The sequence below is a fragment of the Mytilus trossulus genome, chromosome 1 (genome assembly GCF_036588685.1).
Source record: "Mytilus trossulus isolate FHL-02 chromosome 1, PNRI_Mtr1.1.1.hap1, whole genome shotgun sequence".
NCBI lineage: Eukaryota > Metazoa > Mollusca > Bivalvia > Mytilida > Mytilidae > Mytilus > Mytilus trossulus.
Window position 1 is genome coordinate 74,161,091 of NC_086373.1, and position 23,961 is coordinate 74,185,051.

Here is a 23,961-nt window from a genome sequence, read left to right on the forward strand (position 1 = left end):
ATCGGATGAGACTGTCATCAAAGTGCGGTTTAGCGCTTCAAAAATAGGTTTAATTCACCATTTTCTACATTTGGAAATGCCTGTTCCAAGTCAGGAATATGGCAGTTCTTGTCCATTCGTTTTTGATGTGTGTTGTCATTTGATTTTGCCATGTGATTATGGACTTTCCGATTGGATTCTTCCCTGAGTTCAGAAATTTTGTGATTTTACTTTTTTTTGTAAGCAGCCAAAAATGCCAGAAAGGCATGTTCATATTTTTGTGGTTACAATGCCGTATTCTTTTCTTCGATTTTTACATCTACGAATGCGATTTAACACCGATTTTTAACTTGCAAGTAGTAAGACAAAGGAGGGACGAAAGATGCCAAAGGGACAGTCAAACTAATAAATCGAAAATAAACTGACAACGCCATGGCTAAAAATGAAAAAGACAAACAGACAAACTATAGTACAAATGACACAGCATAGAAAACTAAATTTTGCTAAAGAATAAGCAACACGAACCCCACAAAAAACTAGGGGTGATCTCAGGTGCTTCGGAAGGGTACTGGTGCCACTTACGAAGTTTACGCTTCGAAGAACCTCAGATCTCTGGTGTTTTCATAATATTCCTGTTGCGAAGGTATCTGTGTAGTAATTTGAAGACAATTTTTTTTTTCGTAGTATTTCAATCATGGGTGTGTCTCTTTTTCATTTACTTATAATTCTTAAATTCCTTTTTGTATCGTCTGACTCTCTTTTCTTACGTTTTTGTGTCAACAATATTATTGAAAGAAAATTGGAAGTGTCGACGAAATTTTGAAGCAATTTTTAGCTGTAATAGAACGGTAACAGATAGAGATGATTGCTGTTTCAAAATAGACAACTTCTAAATCAATATCACACAATAGATAGTACAAATTCCGTAAATACGTTATTATATGACAAAACTTTAGGACAACTTCTGTATCTTGTGCAATACGTTTAAACATATTAATAGAGTATTTTTAAAATCTGACGTTGACGAATAGTCATCAGTTACAAAGTCAATGTATATTTATTTTAGTAAACGGTGGATGGTCACAGTACACTGAATGGGGTCAATGGGGAAATTGTTCAAAAGAGTGTAATGGAGGATTGAAATATAGAACCAGATCAAGATCCTGTACAAATCCACAGCCAAAGTTTGATGGTTTGGAATGTACTGGGAATACGACCGATGGAGAAGGCGGAGTTTGTAATACTCATCATTGTCCATGTTAGTATAAGGAATAATAATCGTTAAAGAATATCAAACAAACCTGAAGAAAAGGAAAGGAAGTTGACAAAAACTGAAATCCAGGAGAGAAAAAAAAAGACTGATTAAAACAACTTTATATCAGAGTACCATGACAAAATGTACAGTTGCAGTGACCTTGAAAATTTAGGACAATGCTACCCCATGAAACAAGGGCTATTTTTTTTAAGAAATGTGGATTTACATATGCTTCCTTATGATATAAAGAAGGAAACATTAATAATGTTCGTATTTTTAGTGTACTGTGATGTGCCATGATAACACGAACGACACAAAATCTCCAATTTAGAAGAATGAATACGACTCAAAAAGTATAAGGCAGTAGATAAATTATTTTAAAGGGTTGCAAAGGAACAAACCTTTACAATATTATCAATTTAGTTTAACTGTAAACTATATATTTCTAATCTACTTTTTTTCAGTGGATGGTAATTGGACAGACTATAGTGAGTGGTCGTCATGGGATACATGTAATGTCACGTGTGGTGGCGGATTCTATAGTCGATATAGAAACAGAACATGTGAAAATCCAGAACCTATGTTTGGTGGAATGAATTGTTCGGGAGATGATATAGACCAACAAAAAGGAAATTGTAACAAACAACGATGTAAAGCAATAGGTACAATATGCCATTTTATGAACTAATACTGGACCATTACGTTCTCAATATTAGACAGTAAGCCAAGATAAGACAAGACAAGAACAATTTATTAAGTACATTATTTTCTGATAACTAATATTCTGATAGTGATAGATCACAACAATTTTCAATTGAAATCCCGCAATATCAAGAAAATAAATCTGTGGTTAAGATATAAGAATGTAATCGAATGAATAATAGAATGCATGAACTATTATACCAATATTCTAGTTCCTATCCCCTTACATCTATATGCCAACAGTATGACGTGCACTGAAACTAGCAACTGAAGAATAATAATTGATAGATCATGCTCAGTTATATTTCTACAAGAGAATTTACCTGTATGTATGTACACATCAGTCTTAGAGTTAGTCAAAATAGTTTTATGATAAATGCATACACTTAATACAAAAGAGGGACTTTAGAATATAGTCTTTCATTTTAATATTTTCAGAGATTTCAGACGTGTCAAAGATACTATCATCAGAGATGTTTAAGAAAGGTATAAAGTAACCGGTAGAAGTATAAGATAAATATATCAATATATAATGTTTAAATTGAATAGAGGTAATTTCAATTTGAAATAAGATATTAGTACATTTTCACATTTAAAAAAAAAACTAACTTTATATCGTAATTAATCTTTGTTTTACTAATTTAATGCATACAGTTGAAAGCCAATTTGCATGTCTGTTTCTAATTGCTATAGATAAGGTCAAGGTATCATTAAGACGGTAAGGCAAAAAAAATTTACACCTGAGAACGGATTTAAATCATCTGAATAACACAATAACTCAATTGATAGTTGATGTTCATATAAAATATCACGCATTTCGTAAGGAATATCTTAAATGGATATACACATAGATTCTTACATTAATACCAGTGAATTATATATAATTATCGGATTTATCAAATCGAGATAGTTAAAAAGTCCGAGGACTTTAAAATTGATAATTTAACTATCGAGTTTGGATAACTCCATTAATCCGCGAATAACTTTGTAACGATCTGTTTCTCTAATTAAAAAAAAGAAATTTTCAACTTTTTCCCTTCGAGTGCCTTCCACATTCTAGAAAATTGTTAATTTCAGTAACACCTGTTAGCATATTTTGATTCATCCAGTGAGTCGATGAAGCTTATGACCCTTAAATTCATCCAATCATTTTCTGAGATCACCGGCAACCACACGTTGATTAAATTTGTTTATACAATGGGTTCAGAAAGGTATAAAGTTCCGTAGAATAAGAGAAATACAATATAAAAGAAAATAGAACCATTATCTTTAAATGTTTTTCAATTGATACTAACATCCTTAAAAAGAAGAGATATAGAAATAGACATTTAGACACATCAGTGGCCTTCGCTGTTATCTTGCTTTTTGATTAGGTTGTTTTCTCGGACATATTCCCCATTTCAATTCTCAATTTTAATTAGGATATCATTTAAATGACTTATGTTACTCGTAGTTGTGTAATAAGTTTAATTTGTCTATTATATATTTTAGCTCTTTACTATGGTATAATACCAGGAGCATTGTTGCTGATATTGTGTGTTATAATTGTTTGTGTGATTGTTAGGAAGAGGAGGAGGAGGTAGGCTATGTCAATTCATCAAGGAATTAAAAATGACTGGGATAGTATTTAAATTACCATTTAATCGCAGTCCTTTTTAATAACAGCGGTGTTCGCAACATAGAGGTTTGCGGTAATTGGCTTGTTTCGTCGTGAATGTTGCATTTAGATAAAAAAATAATCGAAACTTTCTACTCCCCTTAATTATTTTTATTTTTATTTTTTGGTTTCAAATTTATAAATCCTATGAAACTGTTTATGATTAAAACTGTTATTGATTCAATGTAACACAAGTATTTCATGGAATCTCCTTGGAACCTCAAGTTTTTATCATGAATGGACTACGCAAAGCGCAATTACGATTTTATGTTGTTGCGTGACACATATAAATAATAGAGGTGGATGATAAGAAGTATTTTTCATTTTAGGCAACTGAAGTATATAAAATGAATGATATACTTATTCTTATAAACAAGATGAGATAGTCAACTGTATTATAATCACCTCAATTTCCATGGCAGAAAAGTGCCTTACTGTAGTTATGACCTTCAAAGTTGACATTACCAAAAATCATAAATGATATGAGAAACATTCTTTACAAGCATTTGTTCCAGAACTATTGTCTTTTCTTTTTTCCAGTTCAATATCATTAAAGACATATAACTTCCAGAATACAACATACATGACGCCAGGTGAAGATAATGCAATTTGTGAAGACACAAAATTAACATGTAATTTGGAAGCAAAACAAATTACAGATGAAATGGAAGAGGAAGAGGAACGATATACAGACATGGACAATAAGCTTATTTGCAGTGCTAATACTGATACTGAACACTACGGCTATGCTAGAGAGGATGAAGACCATTACGATACATATGTCGAGGAGAGCGATCACTATGAAGAATGTGACAGTGTTGTTCGAGAGCCATTGGATGAAAGTTGTACCAAAAATGCATCAAACGAATTTCATACATTTAAAAACTTTTAAATAGCCTGTATTCGCGAATCGTACTTGTATTCATCATTGTGTAGATAATTTGGTATGACATTTTGTTATTTTGCTGTAAATGCTATGGGTTTATACGTATTTTTTTATTTTCTAGATAATATACCTTTGTTTGACCCTATTAGGCACATTGAGAATATGATCAGTTAAGTCCTCGATTACTTTTTTTTAACATGCATTGGCAATAAATGTATGAAGGCCGTACTTTAACCTATAATGGTTTACTTTTTGAATTGTTATTTGGATGGAGAGTTGTCTCATTGGCACTCACACCACATCTTCCTATATCTATGAAATATGCTATGCTACTACAATGAATGTATATGTTACAGTAAAAAGATGAAATTATGAATTACATGTAATAAGTAAACAATCCAGTAAATACCTGTAACTACTTATCAATTTAGTAATTACATGTATTACCTGATTGATTAAGAGATAACAGGTAACCACTGATTGTTTTGTAATTTTTTCAGCTATTTCCTAACTTAATATATTTGTTTTAACATTTTGGACATTATTCAAGAAAAATGAAAACAATACATTATAAATTCCATGCGTTAGAAGCGCTTTCCTCGGTTAACCTTCATTAGGATATCAACCTATTATGTAAAGTCGCCATCAGTCATACATGAAGTTAAATAATAGTAATTGAAAAGACCCCAGTATTTCTAATGTTACACGTTTACGTGATCATATCTTATTCGTTTCGCAGTTAGAGTAGAACTAATTCTTATTTTATCTTGATAATTATTTTGCAACGCGACACATAATTGACCCGAAGAAGTAAAATATGCTGAGGGACCGTGAAGGAAAATGTCTGTAAATTGCAGGTAAACTGACTCCATCGTTAAAGGATCATATTTTTTTTTTAAAGTTGAGCTTTGACATGGTATAAACTGTATCCATTCATTTCCTATCTAATTGAAGCGGGCATATGCGAAATACAGAACCAATCAAACTTATCTGCTTTTTCTTCGTAAGGCTTAAGCTGTTTGCCGGTTATATTGAAGCCACTTTGTGCGTTGGTTTTCTTTCTTTATGAATAAAGGCAACAGTAGTATACCGCTGTTCAAAACTCGTAAATCTATGGACAAAAAACAAAATTAGGGTACCAAACTCAAACTGAGGGAAACTAATAAGATATAAGAGGAGAACAACGACACAACATTAAAATGTAAAACACACAGAAACGGACTAAGCATTAGACAAAATCAGATGAGAATAACAAATATAACATCAAAACCAAATACATGAATTTGGGATAGAAAAGTACCGTGACACGTCTTATAGTAATGTGAATTCACACTCAAATATAAGAGAAAACAAACGACACAACGGAAACACAACGTTAAAATGTTACACACACAGAAACGAACTATGATATAACAATGGCCATTTTCCTGACTTGGTACAGGACATTTTTCAGGATAAAAATGGTGGGTTGAACCTGGTTTTGTGGCATGCAAAACCTTGCACTTTAATGGCAATGTTAACTATAACATTGACATGACAACATAATATTACAGGACTACAATACAAATAAATAGGAGAACGTATAAGACAAAGAAACACATGATTAATAGATAACAAATAGTGACTGTCACCAGAAGGGCACCATAGCTTTGCTTAAACTATGTCTCAAGATTGTAAATTGATAAAAAAAAACAGTACTTTGCCATATGCATTGAAAGGTTGTTAATATTGAATTTTTAGACAAGTTTTCAAAAGTTGCAAGACTATTTTATTGTTTGCCTTGATAATGCATCAGTGTTAATATCATACATGTTCAATGTCAATACAGATATCGACATTGCATATATCAATAATGTTAAGACCGAACATAAAAAAGATAAAGGGTAAGATGAACGCTGGATTGTAATCAATTGTCAGTATGAGGCAATCATGTGATCACTGTGATGCCATTTTCTATTTACAGTTTAAAAACATATCAAGACACTGAGCGAGTTTAATTGAAAGATTTTTAATTTTTTGGTTACAATGCACTAGTTCAGTGTTTGGCCTAAAAATCAAAAAGTTCAACGACTTACACGATGACATTATTTTACTGTAATAAGTTAATGCCTTGTTCTACAGTATGACTTTTTTTTGACTGGCAAAGCGTTTTTTGATTAGTAATACCCTTTTCTTTGTTCTCTTGTATTAAAAGTGCAACAAAATTACTTGTGTCATGATATAGCATGAAGGTCTTTGAATACTTGAACATCAAGTTTGAAATACATGTATCTATGCAGCTGATCTGCAATCTAGGGAAGATATTCTACTTGCCACTATACATCATGTACGGTGTTACTACAGTAATACGGTAATAAAGCCGACGAGGAAAGACATTACTCGACTATCGAATGATAATGTTTTAGCCTAGTTGGTCGAGTTGTCTATTGCGCTGGACAGAGGAGAACAATGACAAAACAGAAACACAACACTAAAATACAACACACACAGAAACGAACTATAATATAACAATGGCAATTTTTAAGAACAAATTTTGGGTTGAACCTTGTTTTGCGGCTAGCCAAACCTCCCGGTTTTATGACAATGTTGTATATAACATTAAAATGACAAAATTACATTACAGGACTACAATACAAATAAATTGGAGAACATACAGGACAGAGAAACAGCTATCAAAATGTACCAGGCTCATAATTAAATACGTCAGAAACAAGAAAGAGTTTATCTTTTATTTAAAAAAGCTGTGCAGAAAAACGTATAAAAAGTGATTTATAAAACAACAACAACAACTCTTATTAATGAAATCTGTTGGTTGTGCTCAATGTTGGTCATGTCATTTTTTTAAATGATTCTTGAAAATATCTTCCTCTTTACCTTAGAGTAAACATTTATGATAGATAATATCCTATATGCAATGTTTAAAGCCCAATTTTGAAATGATATTTAATTAATTTAAGATTGGTGATATCAAAAGATCCTCTTCCGTTCCCTCTAGGTCTTAAAGACTGAGAATATAAATGAAGCATTGCTACAAAATATAACATGTTTGTTAGTAAAGAGTTGTCATTCTTTATACATTAATATCCATACCATCAGTAAATCAACGTTGTATTTCTTTGTATTCAAAACATATGCAATTTTTGCGGTAACTATTTTAAAACTGACGTATCAGTTTATTATCATAGTTCGATGCATACAAGAGTTGATATTTTTCTTAATTTAATGTCAGAAACTGAGTTACATGATACTCAGTACACTTGGTACTTTGAATCTATAGTGTGATTTTGTTATCCCCAATTACTATTAACCCTTATTTTCTAGTTTGAAAATGTCTTTCTTCATTTTAGTATCATTTGAATGAACCACGTGGATGTAATATAAACGTATGCTAACAGTCTATAAACAGCGACGCTAGTCAGGTTGGAGCTACATGAATCATACAGAAAGTTTACTAACAGCGGAAACCTTCACGTTGCAGCTATATACAGGTATACTGACAGTCCATTAACAGTGGAGTTATTCAGGTTGCAGCTATATGAACGTATACTGACAGTCCATCAAATGTGTCATCAGTCAGGTTGCAGATATGCAAACGTATATTGACAGTCTAATAACCGAGGCAAAAACGACTTGGTAGTAATATAAAAGTGTTCGAAAATATAAAAAAGAAGATGTGGTATGATTGCCAATGAAAAAACTGTCCACAAGAGACCAAAATGACACAGACATTAACAACTATAGGTCACCGCACGGCCTTCAACAATGAGCAAAGCCCATACCGCATAGTCAGCTATAAAAGGCCGCGATATGACAATGTAAAACAATTCAAACGAGAAAACTAACGGTCTTATTTATATAAAAGAATGAACGAAAAACAAATATGTCACACATAAACAAACGACAACCACTGAATTAAAGGCTCCTGACTGGGGACAGGCACATACATAAATAATGTGGCGGGGTTAAAAATGTTAGCGGGGTCCCAACCTTCCCCCTAACCTTAGACAGTGGTATAACAGTACAACATAAGAAAGAAAAGTTCACTAATTGCTACATCAGCTTTGTTACAGTTATAATAAACATATTTCAGATGTCCTTTCACATTGTGCGCTTGATCTGAAATAACCTTCCTTAGTTACACATCGAAAATAGAAATCAACATTTATTTAAAACCACACCAAACCACATGGGCAAAAACTGAATTGTTTATTACAAAGGTATATCTTTGACTGAGGGAGTCAAAAACTAAGTTGAAGTTGAATTTGATAAACTAATTATTTTCAATTAGAATATACCATTCATGATAGTCCCAAAGTAAAGAATACTGGAGAGACTACGGTACTTCTGAAAGATTAAGAGATAATATATGAACTCAAAGATACCAAGATTAAAATTTGTACGTCAGAGACACGTTTCGTCTGCAGAAGACTCGTCCATTTAATTCTTGTTGTGGATTATTTTCATCTGCTGAGCATATTGCTTAATAAACTGTCTTAATATTTTAAGTACTAGTAATTGTCAATATATGAAAAATAACAAAGATACCAAGCTCCAAGGAAAATTTCAAACGGAAAGTTCCTTATCAAATAGCTAAATTAACAGCTAAAACGCATCAAAACGAAAGGAAAATAAATGTACAAAACACAAAATAGAAAACCTCATGATGACCTCAGGTACTCCTGAAGGAGAAGCAGATCCTTCCGTCCGACATGTATATTTTAATTTTGTCATTGCGATATAAAAATCAATAAAAAGATAATATAAGGAAACTGACAAATATTACCATAAGACACAAGTATTTAAGGAAAAAACTAAGTTATTATCATTAAATCTCCGATAACAGAAACTTTTGCAATCATATCAAACATAAATGTTTACGGAAACTGACAAAAGTTCATAACCTAAATAACCATTTTATGTAATCAAACAAAGATTTTTATCATGAAATTCCAGAAAAAAAGGAAAGTGTAAAATCTGTCAAGTGTAACGCAAAATGTAACCTTTCCCAAAATATAAACTGAATTCATTAAAATATTTAATATGCCTAACAATAAACAATATTTATGATAAATTTTTTTGAAAAGCTGCATTAAAATTGCTATATAAGACGAATTGTAGAGAAAACAACCCGACGACTAACGATAATTTTGTATGAATATGATAGCTACTAAATAACTAACATGATGATTATGACAATTTCGGTAAAAAAAATGAGAATTCAAAGGAGCATTTATTTAGCAACGAGATATAAAAAAAAGAAATATGATTTAATTGTGTTCAATCATTAATGGAAGTGATAGAGTGAAATTCTTAATCGCTTGAAGCAGCCAATTTGGTTAAATGTTTTCAAAATTAGATAAAACAAACCATCGTAGGTGAATAATTCACTTGCAAGTGAATAATTCAACCTCACTGAATCCGTATCCTTTAATTTAACCCCGTAGCTCGAGTTGGGTTACTCAATATAATTAGCTTATAAAAGCAAAAGAATGTCAACATGGAAAGTGAATCAATGATGAAGGATTTGTTTGACTTATTTGTTCCACAATAAAATCATTCTTATACAGATAAAAACGATAATAAACATGCTTTTTAATCTACAATAAGGAACCAAACAGACATAGAACAATTTAGTTGCACCTGTTTATATTCATATTCATGTTAATATATTTTATATGACCGTCGGCAGTTTTCGGAGGTAATTTCGATAGTTAATGAGATGACGTCGTCTAGACAAAAATAAACACAAAACGTTGATACATATTATCGAGTGCATGCATTGTTAATTGTTTATTTTAGAATTTTTCTAATTGAGATATACGTCACATAGATATAGGAAGATGTGGTGTGAGTGCCAATGAGACAACTCTCCATCCAAATAACAATTTAAAAATTAAACCATTATAGGTTAAAGTACGGCCTTCAACACGGAGCCTTGGCTCACACCGAACAACAAGCTATAAAGGGCCCCAAAATTACTAGTGTAAAACCATTCAAACGGGAAAACCAACGGTCTAATCTATATAAACAAAACGAGAAACGAGAAACACGTATATATTACATAAACAAACGACAACTACTGTACATCAGATTCCTGACTTAGGACAGGTGCAAACATTTGCAGCGGGATTAAACGTTTTAATGGGCCCAAACCTTCTCCCTTTTTCTGAAACAATAGCATAACATCACAACATAGAAAAACATACAGTATGTTATAAATCAAATATCGAAACTTGAATCAAATCAGTGTAGACGAATTTAACAGCTTATGCTCAAACTGACATTATCAAGATGCTTGATTTCTTGATTGACAACATTGAGGGTTGAGATCTCATAAACATGTTTAACCCCGCCGCATTTTTGCGCCTGTCCCAAGTCAGGAGCCTCTGGCCTTTGTTAGTCTTGTATTATTTTTAATTTTAGTTTCTTGTGTGTAATTTGGAGTTTAGTATGGCGTTCATAATCACTGAACTAGTATATATATTTGTTTAGGGGCCGGCTGAGGGACGCCTGCGGGTGCGGGAATTTCTCGCTGCATTGAAGACATATAGGTGACCGTCTGCTGTTGTCTGTTCTATGGTCAGGTTGTTGTCTCTTTCACATATTCCCCATTTCCATTCTCAATTTTAACATATTTGTTACGTTCGGAGGACAGACTGTCGGCATTCCAATGGGAACATATTGTGCCCCTCTTCTTGCCGACTTGTTTCTTTATTATAATGAGGCTGACTTCATACAGGAACTTCTTAGGAAGAAAGATAAGAAGTTAGCAATGTCCTTTAACTTTACTTCCCGCTATATAGATGATGTTATCTCGCTAAATGATTCAAAATTTGGTGGCTATGTTGATCGCATCTATCCCATAGAACTAGAGATAAAGGATACAACAGATACAGTTAAGTCGGCCTCATATCTTGACTTACATCTAGAAATTGACAATGAGGATCGGTTGAAAACAAAACTTTTCGACAAAAAAGATTATGTCAGCTTTCCAATTGTGAATTTTCTGGGTAGCAACATTCTAGCAGCACCTGCATACGGGGTATATATCTCCAAATTGATACGATATTCCCGTGCTTGTATTTCGTATCATGATTTTCTTGATAGAGGGTTACTGCTCACAAGGAAGCTATTAAACCAAGAGTTCTAAATGTGAAGTTGAAATCATCCCTTCGTAAATTTCACGGACGCCATCACGAGTTGGTTGACCGTTATGGTATAACCGTTTCACAGATAATATCGAATTAGTTCCTTACGTCTTAACTACAATCCCCTTCCCTTTCATGAATGTGACCTACTGAATTAGACTGTTTACCAGATTTGTTATAACAACTCTAACAAGATGAAATTACGTTTGTATCCGTTGAAGGCCTGTTACGAATGATTCCGTTTTACACCGTTTTGCAGATAGTTCAATGTATTTTTACGACATAACAAGGTGTAGTGGGAAAGACTGCCACAAAGTCGCAATACAATTGAAGTTCGTGACAGGGTGGTCGTTTGCAAACAAACGAGTAATGTACTTTGGTTATTATATTATATTAACGTACATAGGTTAATTTTGTTCAGAGACAAGTGCCTATGTTTTTAACCTACCATTAGATACCAAGCAGACCTAGACAAATTCAATTGGACGTGTTCGCTTTCTGTTATTTTTTGTTAATTTGGATTATATGACAATTGGCATTCTTCGGTTATCTCGACGATAAATAAGATGATGAATAGAGAAAAAAATTCATGCGAAATATTAATAAATGTTATCTAGTCTCTGCAATTTTTGACTATTTGATTTAAACTTTTTGTAATTGAGATATACGTTTAAGTATGTTATATATCAAATATGAGAATTATAGTCAAATCATTAAAGATGAATTTGACAGCTAGTGCTCTTTTTTAGTTCACCTGGCCCGAAGGGCCAAGTGAGCTTTTCTCATCACTTGGCGTCCGTCGTCCGTCGTCGTCCGTCGTCGTTAGCTTTTACAAAAATCTTCTCCTCTGAAACTACTTGGCCAAATTGAACCAAACTTGGCCACAATCTTCAATGGGGTATCTAGTTTAAAAAATATGTGGCGTGACCCGGCCAACCAACCAAGATGGCCGCCAAGGCTAAAAATAGAACATAGGTGTAAAATGCAGTTTTTGGCTTATAACTCAAAAACCAGAGCATTTAGAGCAAATCTGACGAGTTAAAATTGTTTATCAGGTTAAGACCTATCTGCCCTAAAATTTTTAGATGAATCGGACAACCCGTTGTTTGGTTGCTGCCCCTGAGATGGTAATTTTAAGGAAATTTTGCTGTTTTTGGTTATTATCTTGAATATTATTATAGATAGAGATAAACTGTAAACAGCAATAATGTTCAGCAAAGTAAGATTTACAAATAAGTCAACTTGACCGAAATGGTCAGTTGACCCCTTTAGGAGTTATTGCCCTTAATAGTCAATTTTTAACCATTTTTCGTAAATCTTAGTAATCTTTTACAAAAATCTTCTCCTCTGAAACTACTGGGCCAAATTAATCCAAACTTAATCACAACTATCTTTTGGGTATCTTGTTTGAAAAATGTGTCTGATGACCCCGCCATCTAACCAAGATGGCTGCAAAGCTAAAAATAGAACATAGGGGTAAAATGTAGGTTTTGGCTTATAACTCAAAAACCAAAGCATTTAGAGCAAATCTGACGGGGTTAAATTGTAAATCAGGTCAAGATCTATCTGCCCTGAAATTTTCAGATTGATCGGACAACCCGTTGTTAGGTTGTTGCCCCTGAATTGGTAATTTTAAGGAAATTTTGCCGTTTTTTATTATTTTGAATGTTATTATAGATAGAGATAAACTGTAAACAGCAATAATGTACAGCAAAGTAAGACCTTAAAATAAGTCAACATGACCAAAATGAACAATTAACCCCCTAAGGAGTTATTGTCCTTTATAGTCAATTTTTAACAATTTTCATAAAATTTGCAAATAACTAACATTTTCCACTGAAACTACTGGGCCAAGTTTTTTTTATAGATAGAGATAATTGTAGCCAGCAAGAATGTTCAGTAAACTAAGATGTATTTCTGATTAGCCGTTTGAGTGCAATTATTACTTATTACTGAAGATTCTGTGATTTATAGTTATCAAACGAGTTTTGGTATAGAAACAAGAAGATGTGGATATCAAATTACGTAGAAGTCCCTCACGCAATTAAAAAATCTATAACGCATAGTTAGCTTTAAACGGCTCTGAAATGAAAAATATTAAAAAATCTAAAAGTAGCGATCTTCATACTTTAGTACATTTATGTACTTTTTATTGTCAACTTATTAATGAACAATTTCCTGACATGTGATATTCAAAGGGATGAGACTCGGTTAAGTATCTCCGGATGGACAGTCAATTAAATTACTTCAACTATTTTATATAATAATCAAATTGCATTATTTTTCAGACTTGTTTGAGTAATAATATTAGTTACATAGTGTGTTAGTGACCTAATAAGATATTTACTGACCACATTATATATCGTATTAGGCCACTGGCGCACTATGTAACGAATTTATCTTACCGACTATTTTTATTTGTTGAATTTAGAGTTGTCTCATTTGCAATCATACCACATCTTATTATCTTCATATCAAAGTGTTCAAGTGTTCAATTTGAAGAACCTACTTCCATTGGTCTGCACAAAAAAAAAACAATGTCAACAATAACAATTTAATATCAACAACCTTGATATAACAGTATTAAACAGAACGTTCAATACAATTAAATAATCAAAAAGTGCCAAAGTTGTAACTCCACCACTAACCGTGTATTGAAATAAGCCCCGCCCCCTAATAATCTAATATGGAATATACACGATCTCAACACGGACGCTTTTAACCAATCATATTTCTAGAACTGTATAGGAGGTAAGATAAATGGCACATGTTTCTTATACTCTAAATAGTAACTTGTAACTTTTAACTTGTGCCTGTGATATAACAAATTTAAAATGAGATTAGAGATTCTGTTTTTTATTACTTTACCGACTGTTACAGTTGTAAATAGGTAAGTTACTTATGTTCGCCTCCGAAAGTTTTAGTGTTGCATGACTGTTCCAATATCTGAATAAAAGGCTAGCACGCACATTGATTTAAGGCTAAAAAAAAGTAAAATCTCAAAAATACTGAACTCAGTTCAGCTAAGCTGTAGTACATATGCTGCATGTCAAATCTGTGAAATTCGTTCATAAAATTGATTGTATTTAAATCTCCATAACCTATCTAGTATATAAATTATATTTTTCTCAAAATTGATATGTTGCTGCTGTATACATTTCTGATTGATATAGTAAAATGATAAAAAAAAAATGACTAGTTTGTTCATATCTTATTCACCTAAATTGATTAAAAAATCAGAAACTATTTCTTTAATCCATGAAAACAACAAAGATATTTGAGGGCACACAATACAGTTAAGACCCAACGGTGATCTTTTGACGAATTGTTAACAATTAATTTCACCAAGTCAATTGAAATATGTAATAAAAAATATACCTTCATGTGCTTCTTTAAAAACAAAAGGGGGCAATTTCTTTTACTGGAAATTTCAGTTTCTTGGACATATCTTTCCATTGTGAAAACATATATAACGTTTTTGTTTTAGAAGATAAAAGCACATGGATATCTAAAAAGATTCGGATTATCTTATCTACATAAGTGTGCTATGAAATTGAGAAATAAATTTTAGGACATCATTCATTTTTATCATATTTTAATGATTTTAGTCAAATACGGCGTTTTGCTTTATACTGATCTTATTAAAAAAAATCATCGGTGATTTGATCATACTTATAAGATCTGAAAACCGTCACATAAAATTAAGCACAATGTCATTTAAAAAAAAGGGGGGGAGTCCCCTCCATGAACTCGTTTCTAAGTTTAATCAGTCTGAATGATACACATCAGTTCAAAAATGCACCCCTTCTCGATATGCCACATTTTGACGTCATGAAAAATAATATTAATCTCCCTGTAACTGTATTATATGCTCTTAATAGTTAATATCTATGATAATTTTTGTATTCTTGTCTTTTCATTTTTTGCTTACGTGCTTTGTCTAAATGCCTTTTTGTGTTTCTTTGATACATATGCCGTGGGTCTGTACGTATATATCCCGTCAATGTGTTATTTTTCTAAAGTAATTTTTTGTTTTCTTGTCTTTTATTTTTGCAAATGTGTTTTGTCTATACGCTTTTTGTGCCTCTTTGTTACATATTTGTTTTAATAGGATAAAGATAATAACACAATTTTGACTGCTGTATCACTTTTTTGACATTTTTACCTTTTTTGTCGTTTGTTTTGTTTACACATAGTTGTCAATATAATTGAGTTTGATGCAACTATCATACAAGTGAGATATTTAGATAGCTGTAATATCAGGTATTATCCACCATTTTCTACATAAAAAAAGGCCTGTACCAAGTAAGAAATATGACAGTTGTTATCCGTTCGTTTGATGTGTTTGAGCTTTTGATTTTGCCAATTGATTAGGGACTTTCTCTTTTGATTATTCCTCGGAGTGAAATTACTTTTTAGAATAGTACTTCAATTTGGCTTGAACGAAAAATGCCAATAATTGTTTCTTTTTTTATTCAAAACTGTAAAAATAGATGTAACAGCCTTGCCCGAGATATGACTTCGTTCTGATTGGAAGTAGATACAAATATTGATTTGAATCAAATATATGTTCTTTTGATGATGTTGTCATATTCAATGTAACAAAAACGTTCGCAATTAGAAATGAATATTCGTCAAACTAATACATTATGGCACGTTAATTACGTCATGGTAAAAAGCGAAAAGTAATAACAGACGTTTTCATAATGATTTTTTGAAAAGAAACAATAAAAAAAAGTTGTGAAAAGACGAAGAAATGTGCCTATTTCAAGCGATTTTTTTTAGTTCGGCTATATCAGTAACCTCCTCACAGATAACTGTCTTTTTTGAAGTATTGTTGTCGTAAATGCAAAACTGACTATATGATAAAAGAAAAGACAAAGATAAACACCGCATAGTTTCATATTTACACTTATGCGTAGGAACTATTTTGTTTTAAATATGTACTACTTTCTATTTGTTCTTTTTTAACTAGATTAGTTTGATGGTCTGGGCTCGTATGAATGAAAACACTTAAGTTAAGATATCCAATCGTAATACTTATTTATCGTAGGACATGTAGAAAAATCCTTAAGTTCGAAATAAATCTAAACTTATGTAGCTTTATGCATACGTGCCCTGACACCTTACTAAGTCTATCCAAATTATTTTGTAAATTATTCCAGTTAAAATTGCAGTGAAGTGAACGCATGTTTGCTCCTTGTTGAAGATGTCACTCCGTGACTTTAAGATGAAGAACAAACAAAAATAAAAGCGCTGTTTCTTTGCTTTATTTTTTTTTTTAAATAAAATAATAAAAAAGTAACTTTAAAGTTACCAATTAAAGAATTTTGTAAATACATTTTTTTTTCATTGCAATTATACAGTTCGAACAAAATAAAACTGAAAGTCAGGAAGTAACAGGATTGGGTTAAGTTGCATATGATGTGCGTGTGTATGTTTTTTTTTCTATTACAAAACGTCTTCTCCTTTTATAAGGATTTATGTATAATACCAGTTACCTTAATCCGCTGTGTTGACTGTTGTATAGCTATGGCATCATTACAATATTCCATTTTTATTTGTTAAGTTTGCTAAAATATGCTCCAATTTTCATTTGGTTTTATACAAATACTTATTTGGTCTGAAGTGTGGTGCTGCATTCTACTTAGTAAGCGGACTTCACTCTATTATCTTGTTCAGGAAGTGGTTATATCACCCACACATATTTATATATAGGTATACAGACGCAGGACAAACTCCCCCTTCATTTTACAATTTCCAATAATCTATGAATATTTACTTTTTAATTCGCAGAATAATAATTTCACCATATGATTGTTGTTTTCTAAAATACACTTAATGTGTATATGAAAATTCTAAGAACAATTAGAATAATTATTCGTATTCAGCTCTGAAAGAAAGAGGAAGACATCAACGCCAAGAATAAATATATTTAAAAGTGTATCTAGTAATATATTTTAAGGGTCTTGTTATGCAACGTCTTATGAAAACATTTTGTCAACATTGGCAATATCACATGACATGAACACTTGTATATCGTTAGATACCATTATGCTTACCGTTGTATTGCCTTTTTAATGGTAAAGATGGTGTTATGATAGTTTATACCCTGAAATTTATCCAAGAAATTTCTAAGTGTAATTACTTGCGAACTTTTGAATGGTCAACACTAATTGATGCATCATTTGTGACAACTGGTTATTGAATAAGTAAATTGTATATCTAGGACATATAAAATAATATATCTCCATTCGTTTGATGTGTTGAGCTTTTGATTTTATTAAGGACTTTCTCTTTTGAATTTTCCTTTGTGTTCGGTACTTTTTACTTTTTTCTTTATTTATCGAATTAAAATAACTACCGTTTTCCACGATTAGTGGTATGAATTCATTTCCCTTTCTTTGTTCAGAAAACAGTACAGACTGTATTAGTGATACGAAGTACTATTATACTTAAATGTATATAGCGCGTCTATTTCATTTAGAAAAAATAATACGCAGTTGTTACAAGAAATTCACATGACATTCTCTAATAGCCAGACAAATGTTTATTAAAACGGAACGATTATCTGCGCAGTAGTTAAATCCTGTCAGAATAAAGTTAATTCCATAAACCGATTGACCTCGAAGGGGATAATTACTTGTAATTAAAAAATCATCATTGTCAACTACAATTATATATATGCACTTTGTCAATAATGTATAAAAATATTTTCAGTTTTAGGCAAAGATATGAACATTGATAATTTTTCGGAAAACAATGTGAAGCCTTATTTGATCTAGTACGCACCTTTGTTTTATTCTACTGTGAGGACAAAGTCAATTGACCGTTTTTGTGACATGTCAAGTTTGCATAATTTTCTTTTAAATCGAAAATTAAAAAAAAAAAACATGTTCCAAATTTAATTGTTTACTTATTTTAATTTCATAAAATTGGACAAATAAGAAAAAAACTTTTGTGTTTTTAACCTTTGATATGGATCGGTTTTCCATACCAAATAAAGCGTTTGAAACGTGCATTAATACATTGGTAGAATAATGAAATGTTTCAATAGAATAACGGTCTTAGAAAAATTTTCACTAAAGAAAAAGTATAATGTTTTGTGACATCCCCATTAAATTTAAGATTTCGATGTATGGCATAATAATTTAAGTCCATTTTTGGTTGAATCTTGAATTTGTATTTTTGAAATCTTCATTTAAAAAAAATAAAATAATATTAATTATAATTGTCTTTTCTATGTCATTATTTATACCCCAAAATTGTCAACGTTTAATACAAAGTTACAAGTTAAGAGTAACAATCCACTTGAAATACTAACATAAGATGTCCTATCCGAAATCAATTATTTTAAGTGTCTGAATAAGTTTACAAGGAACAATCAACAGCCAAGGACGTTAATCAATTCAAAATAGAGTACAACGCCGAGCCAAAAAAAGGTATCTCTCAAATTAAATATTAACAAACATTTCTTTTGAAAGTCCAATTCGTTTTTGTCTTTTTGTGGTATATTCTCCTTTCCACTTTGAATGATACTGCATGTTTAAATACAATACTGACACCGATTTTTTTGTCGACGTTTTTCATCTCTGAACAAGAATTGAATGCTTTTTATTGAAATTTTATTGTGGTGTTAAAGTATTGACCAAAGACATTTTGTGAGAACTAACAACGCTTTAAATATCATAAAGCATAATATTATAATTATATTTGATATCGAAACTGCATCGAGTAATATCCGTTTTTCTCTCTATCTCTCTGCATATCCCATGTGAAAAAAATTGAAGACCAGAATGGTAGATCGGGTGTCTATCGCCATCTTTGATTGTAAAACAGCAGTAAACAATCAGTCTAGATCTTTAATGAAATGTGCAAATTTCAAAAGAAGTATACAATTTTTTTTTACATTTTCTTTTTATTTTGCAATACAATGGGAGATATCTCATGAAAAAATGTAACATTTATAATGGAACGTGTTTTGAATTTACCTTTTTGTTTGGTATCAAGAAAACAAGTTCTGTGACCCAAATGTTCCTTCTATTTACTGAAAGCGCACTATAAGACCTATGTTCTCATTTATGAGAAGTTTATCGTTTAGTTTCCCTTTATCACTCTAAATTGGGGGTTCCAATCATAGTTTTCACAAAAACTGATAATTTTAGTGAGCTGTAACAGCCCCGTGATCCATACTTTTTATTATCCTTTTTTAAAATGCCTAAAATTATTTACATTTCGGCAAAAATTATAAAAATCATATTGGTTTTAGTTAAGTTAAGTTATGAGTCCCAATAAAACAACTCTTCATTAAGTCACAATTTGTAAAAATAAACCCATAAAGGTCACAGTACGGCCTTCAAAACGATGTCTAGGCTTACACCGAACAGCAAGTTAAAAAGGGCTCCCAAAATGACTAGTGTAAAACCACACCAATAAACGACACCTACTTTAAAACAGGTTTCTGACTAAGTACAGTTGTCAGAATTCAGCGTGCAAACGAACGTAACCATTTTACAGGTACCAACCTTTACCCTTACCTAAGATAATAATGTAACATCACAACGTAGGAAGGCACATTTGTTTTTGTAAATATTTCAAGGTCTGTGTGATGTCTTTGTGCGGTATTTGCCATTGCGTTTGTGAAGATATAACTGTGTTTTATGTATGTTTTATATTAACAGTGTGTGTGTAGGATATCAGACTTACAAATGTTCACAGACGTCTTCTGAATACTATAACTACAGTCGGGCATGTGGAACATTCGGGTGGAAGAGATGTCGAGGACAAAAGTAAATGGTAGAATTAAATGGACATAAGTTTTTACGTTCGGAAAAACCGTCAAAAACAATATTTATAAAAATGAGAAAGCAGTCTTGCCTTATTGAGACAAGAAGATGTTGTATGAGTGCTAATGAGACAACAATCCATCTAAGTAAAAAAAGTTATAAAAGTAAACCATTATAGTTCAAAGTACGGTTTTCAACACGGAGCCTTGGCTCACAACGAACAGCAAGCAATAAAGGGCTCCAAAATATTCTAGTGTTAAACCATTCTAACGGGAAAACTATATCTACTTCTGGTTATCGTTTAAATCTAAGTTATTTATTCTTGATGCGTAATAGTCATGAAATAAATTTTCTCGACGAACTAGGAATCATGGCTGCCTGAAACTTGGTAACAAGCTTTCTTGGATGATACTTTACTGTGTAATATGTTTTCAAATCTGTTGATGAGAGATGACAGGGTCTTTTTGCAGAGCATTTATGTATTTAATGCTGATGTTTTTTTTTTTTAAAGTTTGTTCACCATTCCCTGATTCAGAATAATAACGAACCTGATAATTTCAGAGCCACTGGCCGATCCTGAAAGAACTTTTTAACCTATACGAATCATTGTGAAAAAAAGAACCAAGAATATAATAATTTTCTCTACATTTGAATGCTTGTACCAAGACAATTACGGACTTTCCGTTTTTGAATTTTCCTAGGAGTTCTTTTTTTTTTGGAGGATACTTATCTCAATACCAGTTATATCAAATATTCTAATTCTTTTTTTTTTATTTTTTTTTTTACAGGAGACGTTATTACAAGACTTATAAAACATGTACACGACAATGTCCATCAGGTAAGAATTTTTATAGACCCAAAACATAATCAGTGTGAACTCATTAACATGTTTATGTACGAATATACTAGGATGATAACTAACTTATTAATTTACCTCAGCACCTTATTCTCGGTAACTCCAAAAAAAAAGGGTTACAATTTTCAAGCTTAAGGATGTTTGCTTCTCTTGTTTTGATTTTTTTTACAAGATCGTCAGAGTCCCTTGTTTTTATCCATGTATTGCCATTAAAAAATGTGCCAGCTAACTCCTACATTTTTATTTCTTCATCATTTAAATACATAAAGTTAAAAATGCAATCTTTAAAATTCTTATAAAAAACTTTTTTCATAGTATCAGAAACCAAAAACCGTCCAATATTGAAAGTATAAATAGTTATCAAAAGTACCAGGATTATAATTTTATACGCCAGACGCGCGTTTCGTCTACATAAGACTCATCAGTGACGCTAAGATCAAAAAAGTTAAAAAGCCAAATAAGTACAAAGTTGAAGAGCATTGAGGATCCAAAATTCCAAAAAGTTGTGCCAAATACGGCTAAGGTAATCTACTCCTGGGGTAAGAAAATCCTTAGTATTTCGAAAAATTCAAAGTTTTGTAAACAGAAAATTTATTAAAATGACCATATAATTCTAGAAATAATCATTTCCCTCAAAATTTTCAATGGCTTGTACCTTGAAAACAAGAACACGGACCCTTCATTTCTTAATTTTTTTTAACTCGTAATTAATGATTATATTCTTTATAAATCAAAGTAGCATCAGAAGTAGTTTTTAAATGTTACCTCAAAACCTAAGATTAATTGTTCTAGAGGTTGTATTTTTGAAGTCTTCGTACTCCTGATTGTTGTAAGTAGTGTTAAGTCTAGTAATTTTATCATGATTTTGGTGCATCGGTTGATAGCTTAAATGGTTGATTCTGATTAACAATCAATGTCAAATGTACATATAATAATTGTCTTTTGAAATGACCTTCCTACAGACAATTTATCAATTTAGACTCTTTGATAAAATATTTTAATTGAAAAATCTTAGTTGCTTTTTATCATTTTGTTGTTAAGACTTGAGACAATTGGCTGGGGCAAACACTTATAAAAGTGTCAAATAACTTCACCACAGCATGATAACAAAAACCACTCCACTTAACACCCATCAGTTTGTTAACGTTCCTATGTACTTGTTTCACTTGAAATACTTATTCTTCTCTATTTTCTAAATTAAACTGTATGAAATATTGCACATGTTTTTATATATACAAATCTGCTGAATGTAAACCTCATATTTTATGAGCTTTATATTTATTTTCCAATCATTAACAACTTCTATTATTCAATACTAAGTTGATGGTTATTGGAGCTCTTGGTCAAGTTGGAGAGGTTGGTCAACATGTACGAAGAATTGTGGAACTGGTGGACAAGTAAGGACAAGAACAAGATCTTGTACCAATCCAAGGCCACTTAATGGCGGACAACATTGTTATGGACTTACCACTGGAACAGAAAGTAGACAGTGCAACACCAATCCATGTCCAGGTCCGACCGAGAGACATTTTTTTAATTCCTTATTTGTATTAATTAAATGTGAAATTTCGATCAAAGATATGTTACAGAATTTAAAAAAACCTATTCGCATGGGAAATCAAGTAAGGCTGTAATTGTATGGTTGAATGAAATTATATCTCAAATCGAATAAAGAAAAACTATGATATATACTTAATTCTTTAAAATTGCATTGATCTCCACTGTTCCTTTATATTGTCTGTTATCAAACAAATGGAACACATTTAAATATAAATAAATTTGGTGTATTTACTGTATTCTGATTGGTTAAAAGAATTAGATTTATTTTCAATGTTATCAATTTTTTATGGCGACACGCCCACTCTAACGTTGTGTATTCATACGCAAACATCTGTGTACGTTGTTATTCGTATTAATATATGTCTTTGAGCCTTATTTTTTATAGAAATTTATTTATAATGAATGGCAATAATTTATTTTTAATTTATTGAACCATAAAATTAATTTTTGACTCTTCACATTTAACATAATCCGCTTCGCGGATTATTCAATGTGAAGAGTCAAAAATTAATTTTATGGTTCAATAAATTCAAAAAAAATAACAGCCATTCATTAAATGAAAACTATTATTGATAGAAAGTGAGGAAATAATATCATTTAATTATACAGAAATCCGGAGACAGACAAAAACCCACATAAAGAAGTAAACATGAAGTCAATAAATAGTTGTTCATACAGTATGACAATTTCTAAATGTAAAAAAAATAATGACTCTTGATTCAATACTTAGTTGACGGTAAATGGAGTTCCTGGTCAAGTTGGAGAGGTTGGTCAACATGTACGAAGAATTGTGGAACTGGTAATCAGGTTAAGACAAGAACAAGATCTTGTACAAACCCAAGGCCACTATATGGTGGAAATCGATGTCCTGGACTCACCACAGCAGTAGCAAATAGACAGTGCAACGCAAATCTATGTCCAAGTATGAGCAAATTTGTATTTAGCGAGATTCTATATTTTGTTCTTGCGATGAGAATAATGATGACTACTGCTAGTGAAGATAAATCTGCTTACTTTCCATGAGCAACTGCATCACCTCGAGTGTTTTATAATGTTAATGGTGATTTTTTTTGATTTATGTAGTTTTTGGACTTTTACATTTTGTCGCTTATCTCCTACTTATGGACTAAAA

General features: G+C 31.6%; 2 protein-coding genes across 9 annotated transcripts in view; both read left to right on the forward strand.

Annotated features, from left to right (window-relative positions):
* The window catches only part of LOC134684924 (A disintegrin and metalloproteinase with thrombospondin motifs adt-1-like), a 31,675-nt gene extending 26,715 nt beyond the window's left edge, over nucleotides 1-4,960 (forward strand). For 6 of the 7 annotated variants that reach the window (XM_063544260.1, XM_063544267.1, XM_063544271.1 and 3 more), the window contains 5 exons: nucleotides 1,046-1,237; nucleotides 1,699-1,896; nucleotides 2,375-2,422; nucleotides 3,428-3,515; nucleotides 4,134-4,960. In XM_063544260.1, coding sequence (XP_063400330.1) covers nucleotides 1,046-1,237; nucleotides 1,699-1,896; nucleotides 2,375-2,422; nucleotides 3,428-3,515; nucleotides 4,134-4,485 — 878 coding nt within the window. In that variant the 3' untranslated portion in view covers nucleotides 4,486-4,960. The remainder of the gene's footprint in view (nucleotides 1-1,045; nucleotides 1,238-1,698; nucleotides 1,897-2,374; nucleotides 2,423-3,427; nucleotides 3,516-4,133) is intronic. The other variant, XM_063544277.1, reaches the window with a different exon arrangement.
* Nucleotides 4,961-14,382: 9,422 nt separating this feature from the next.
* Nucleotides 14,383-23,961, forward strand: part of LOC134684912 (A disintegrin and metalloproteinase with thrombospondin motifs adt-1-like) — a 29,812-nt gene continuing 20,233 nt past the window's right edge. For both annotated transcript variants that reach the window (XM_063544231.1, XM_063544238.1), the window contains exons 1-5: nucleotides 14,383-14,517; nucleotides 20,309-20,416; nucleotides 21,202-21,251; nucleotides 22,590-22,781; nucleotides 23,560-23,751. In XM_063544231.1, coding sequence (XP_063400301.1) covers nucleotides 14,462-14,517; nucleotides 20,309-20,416; nucleotides 21,202-21,251; nucleotides 22,590-22,781; nucleotides 23,560-23,751 — 598 coding nt within the window. In that variant the 5' untranslated portion in view covers nucleotides 14,383-14,461. The remainder of the gene's footprint in view (nucleotides 14,518-20,308; nucleotides 20,417-21,201; nucleotides 21,252-22,589; nucleotides 22,782-23,559; nucleotides 23,752-23,961) is intronic.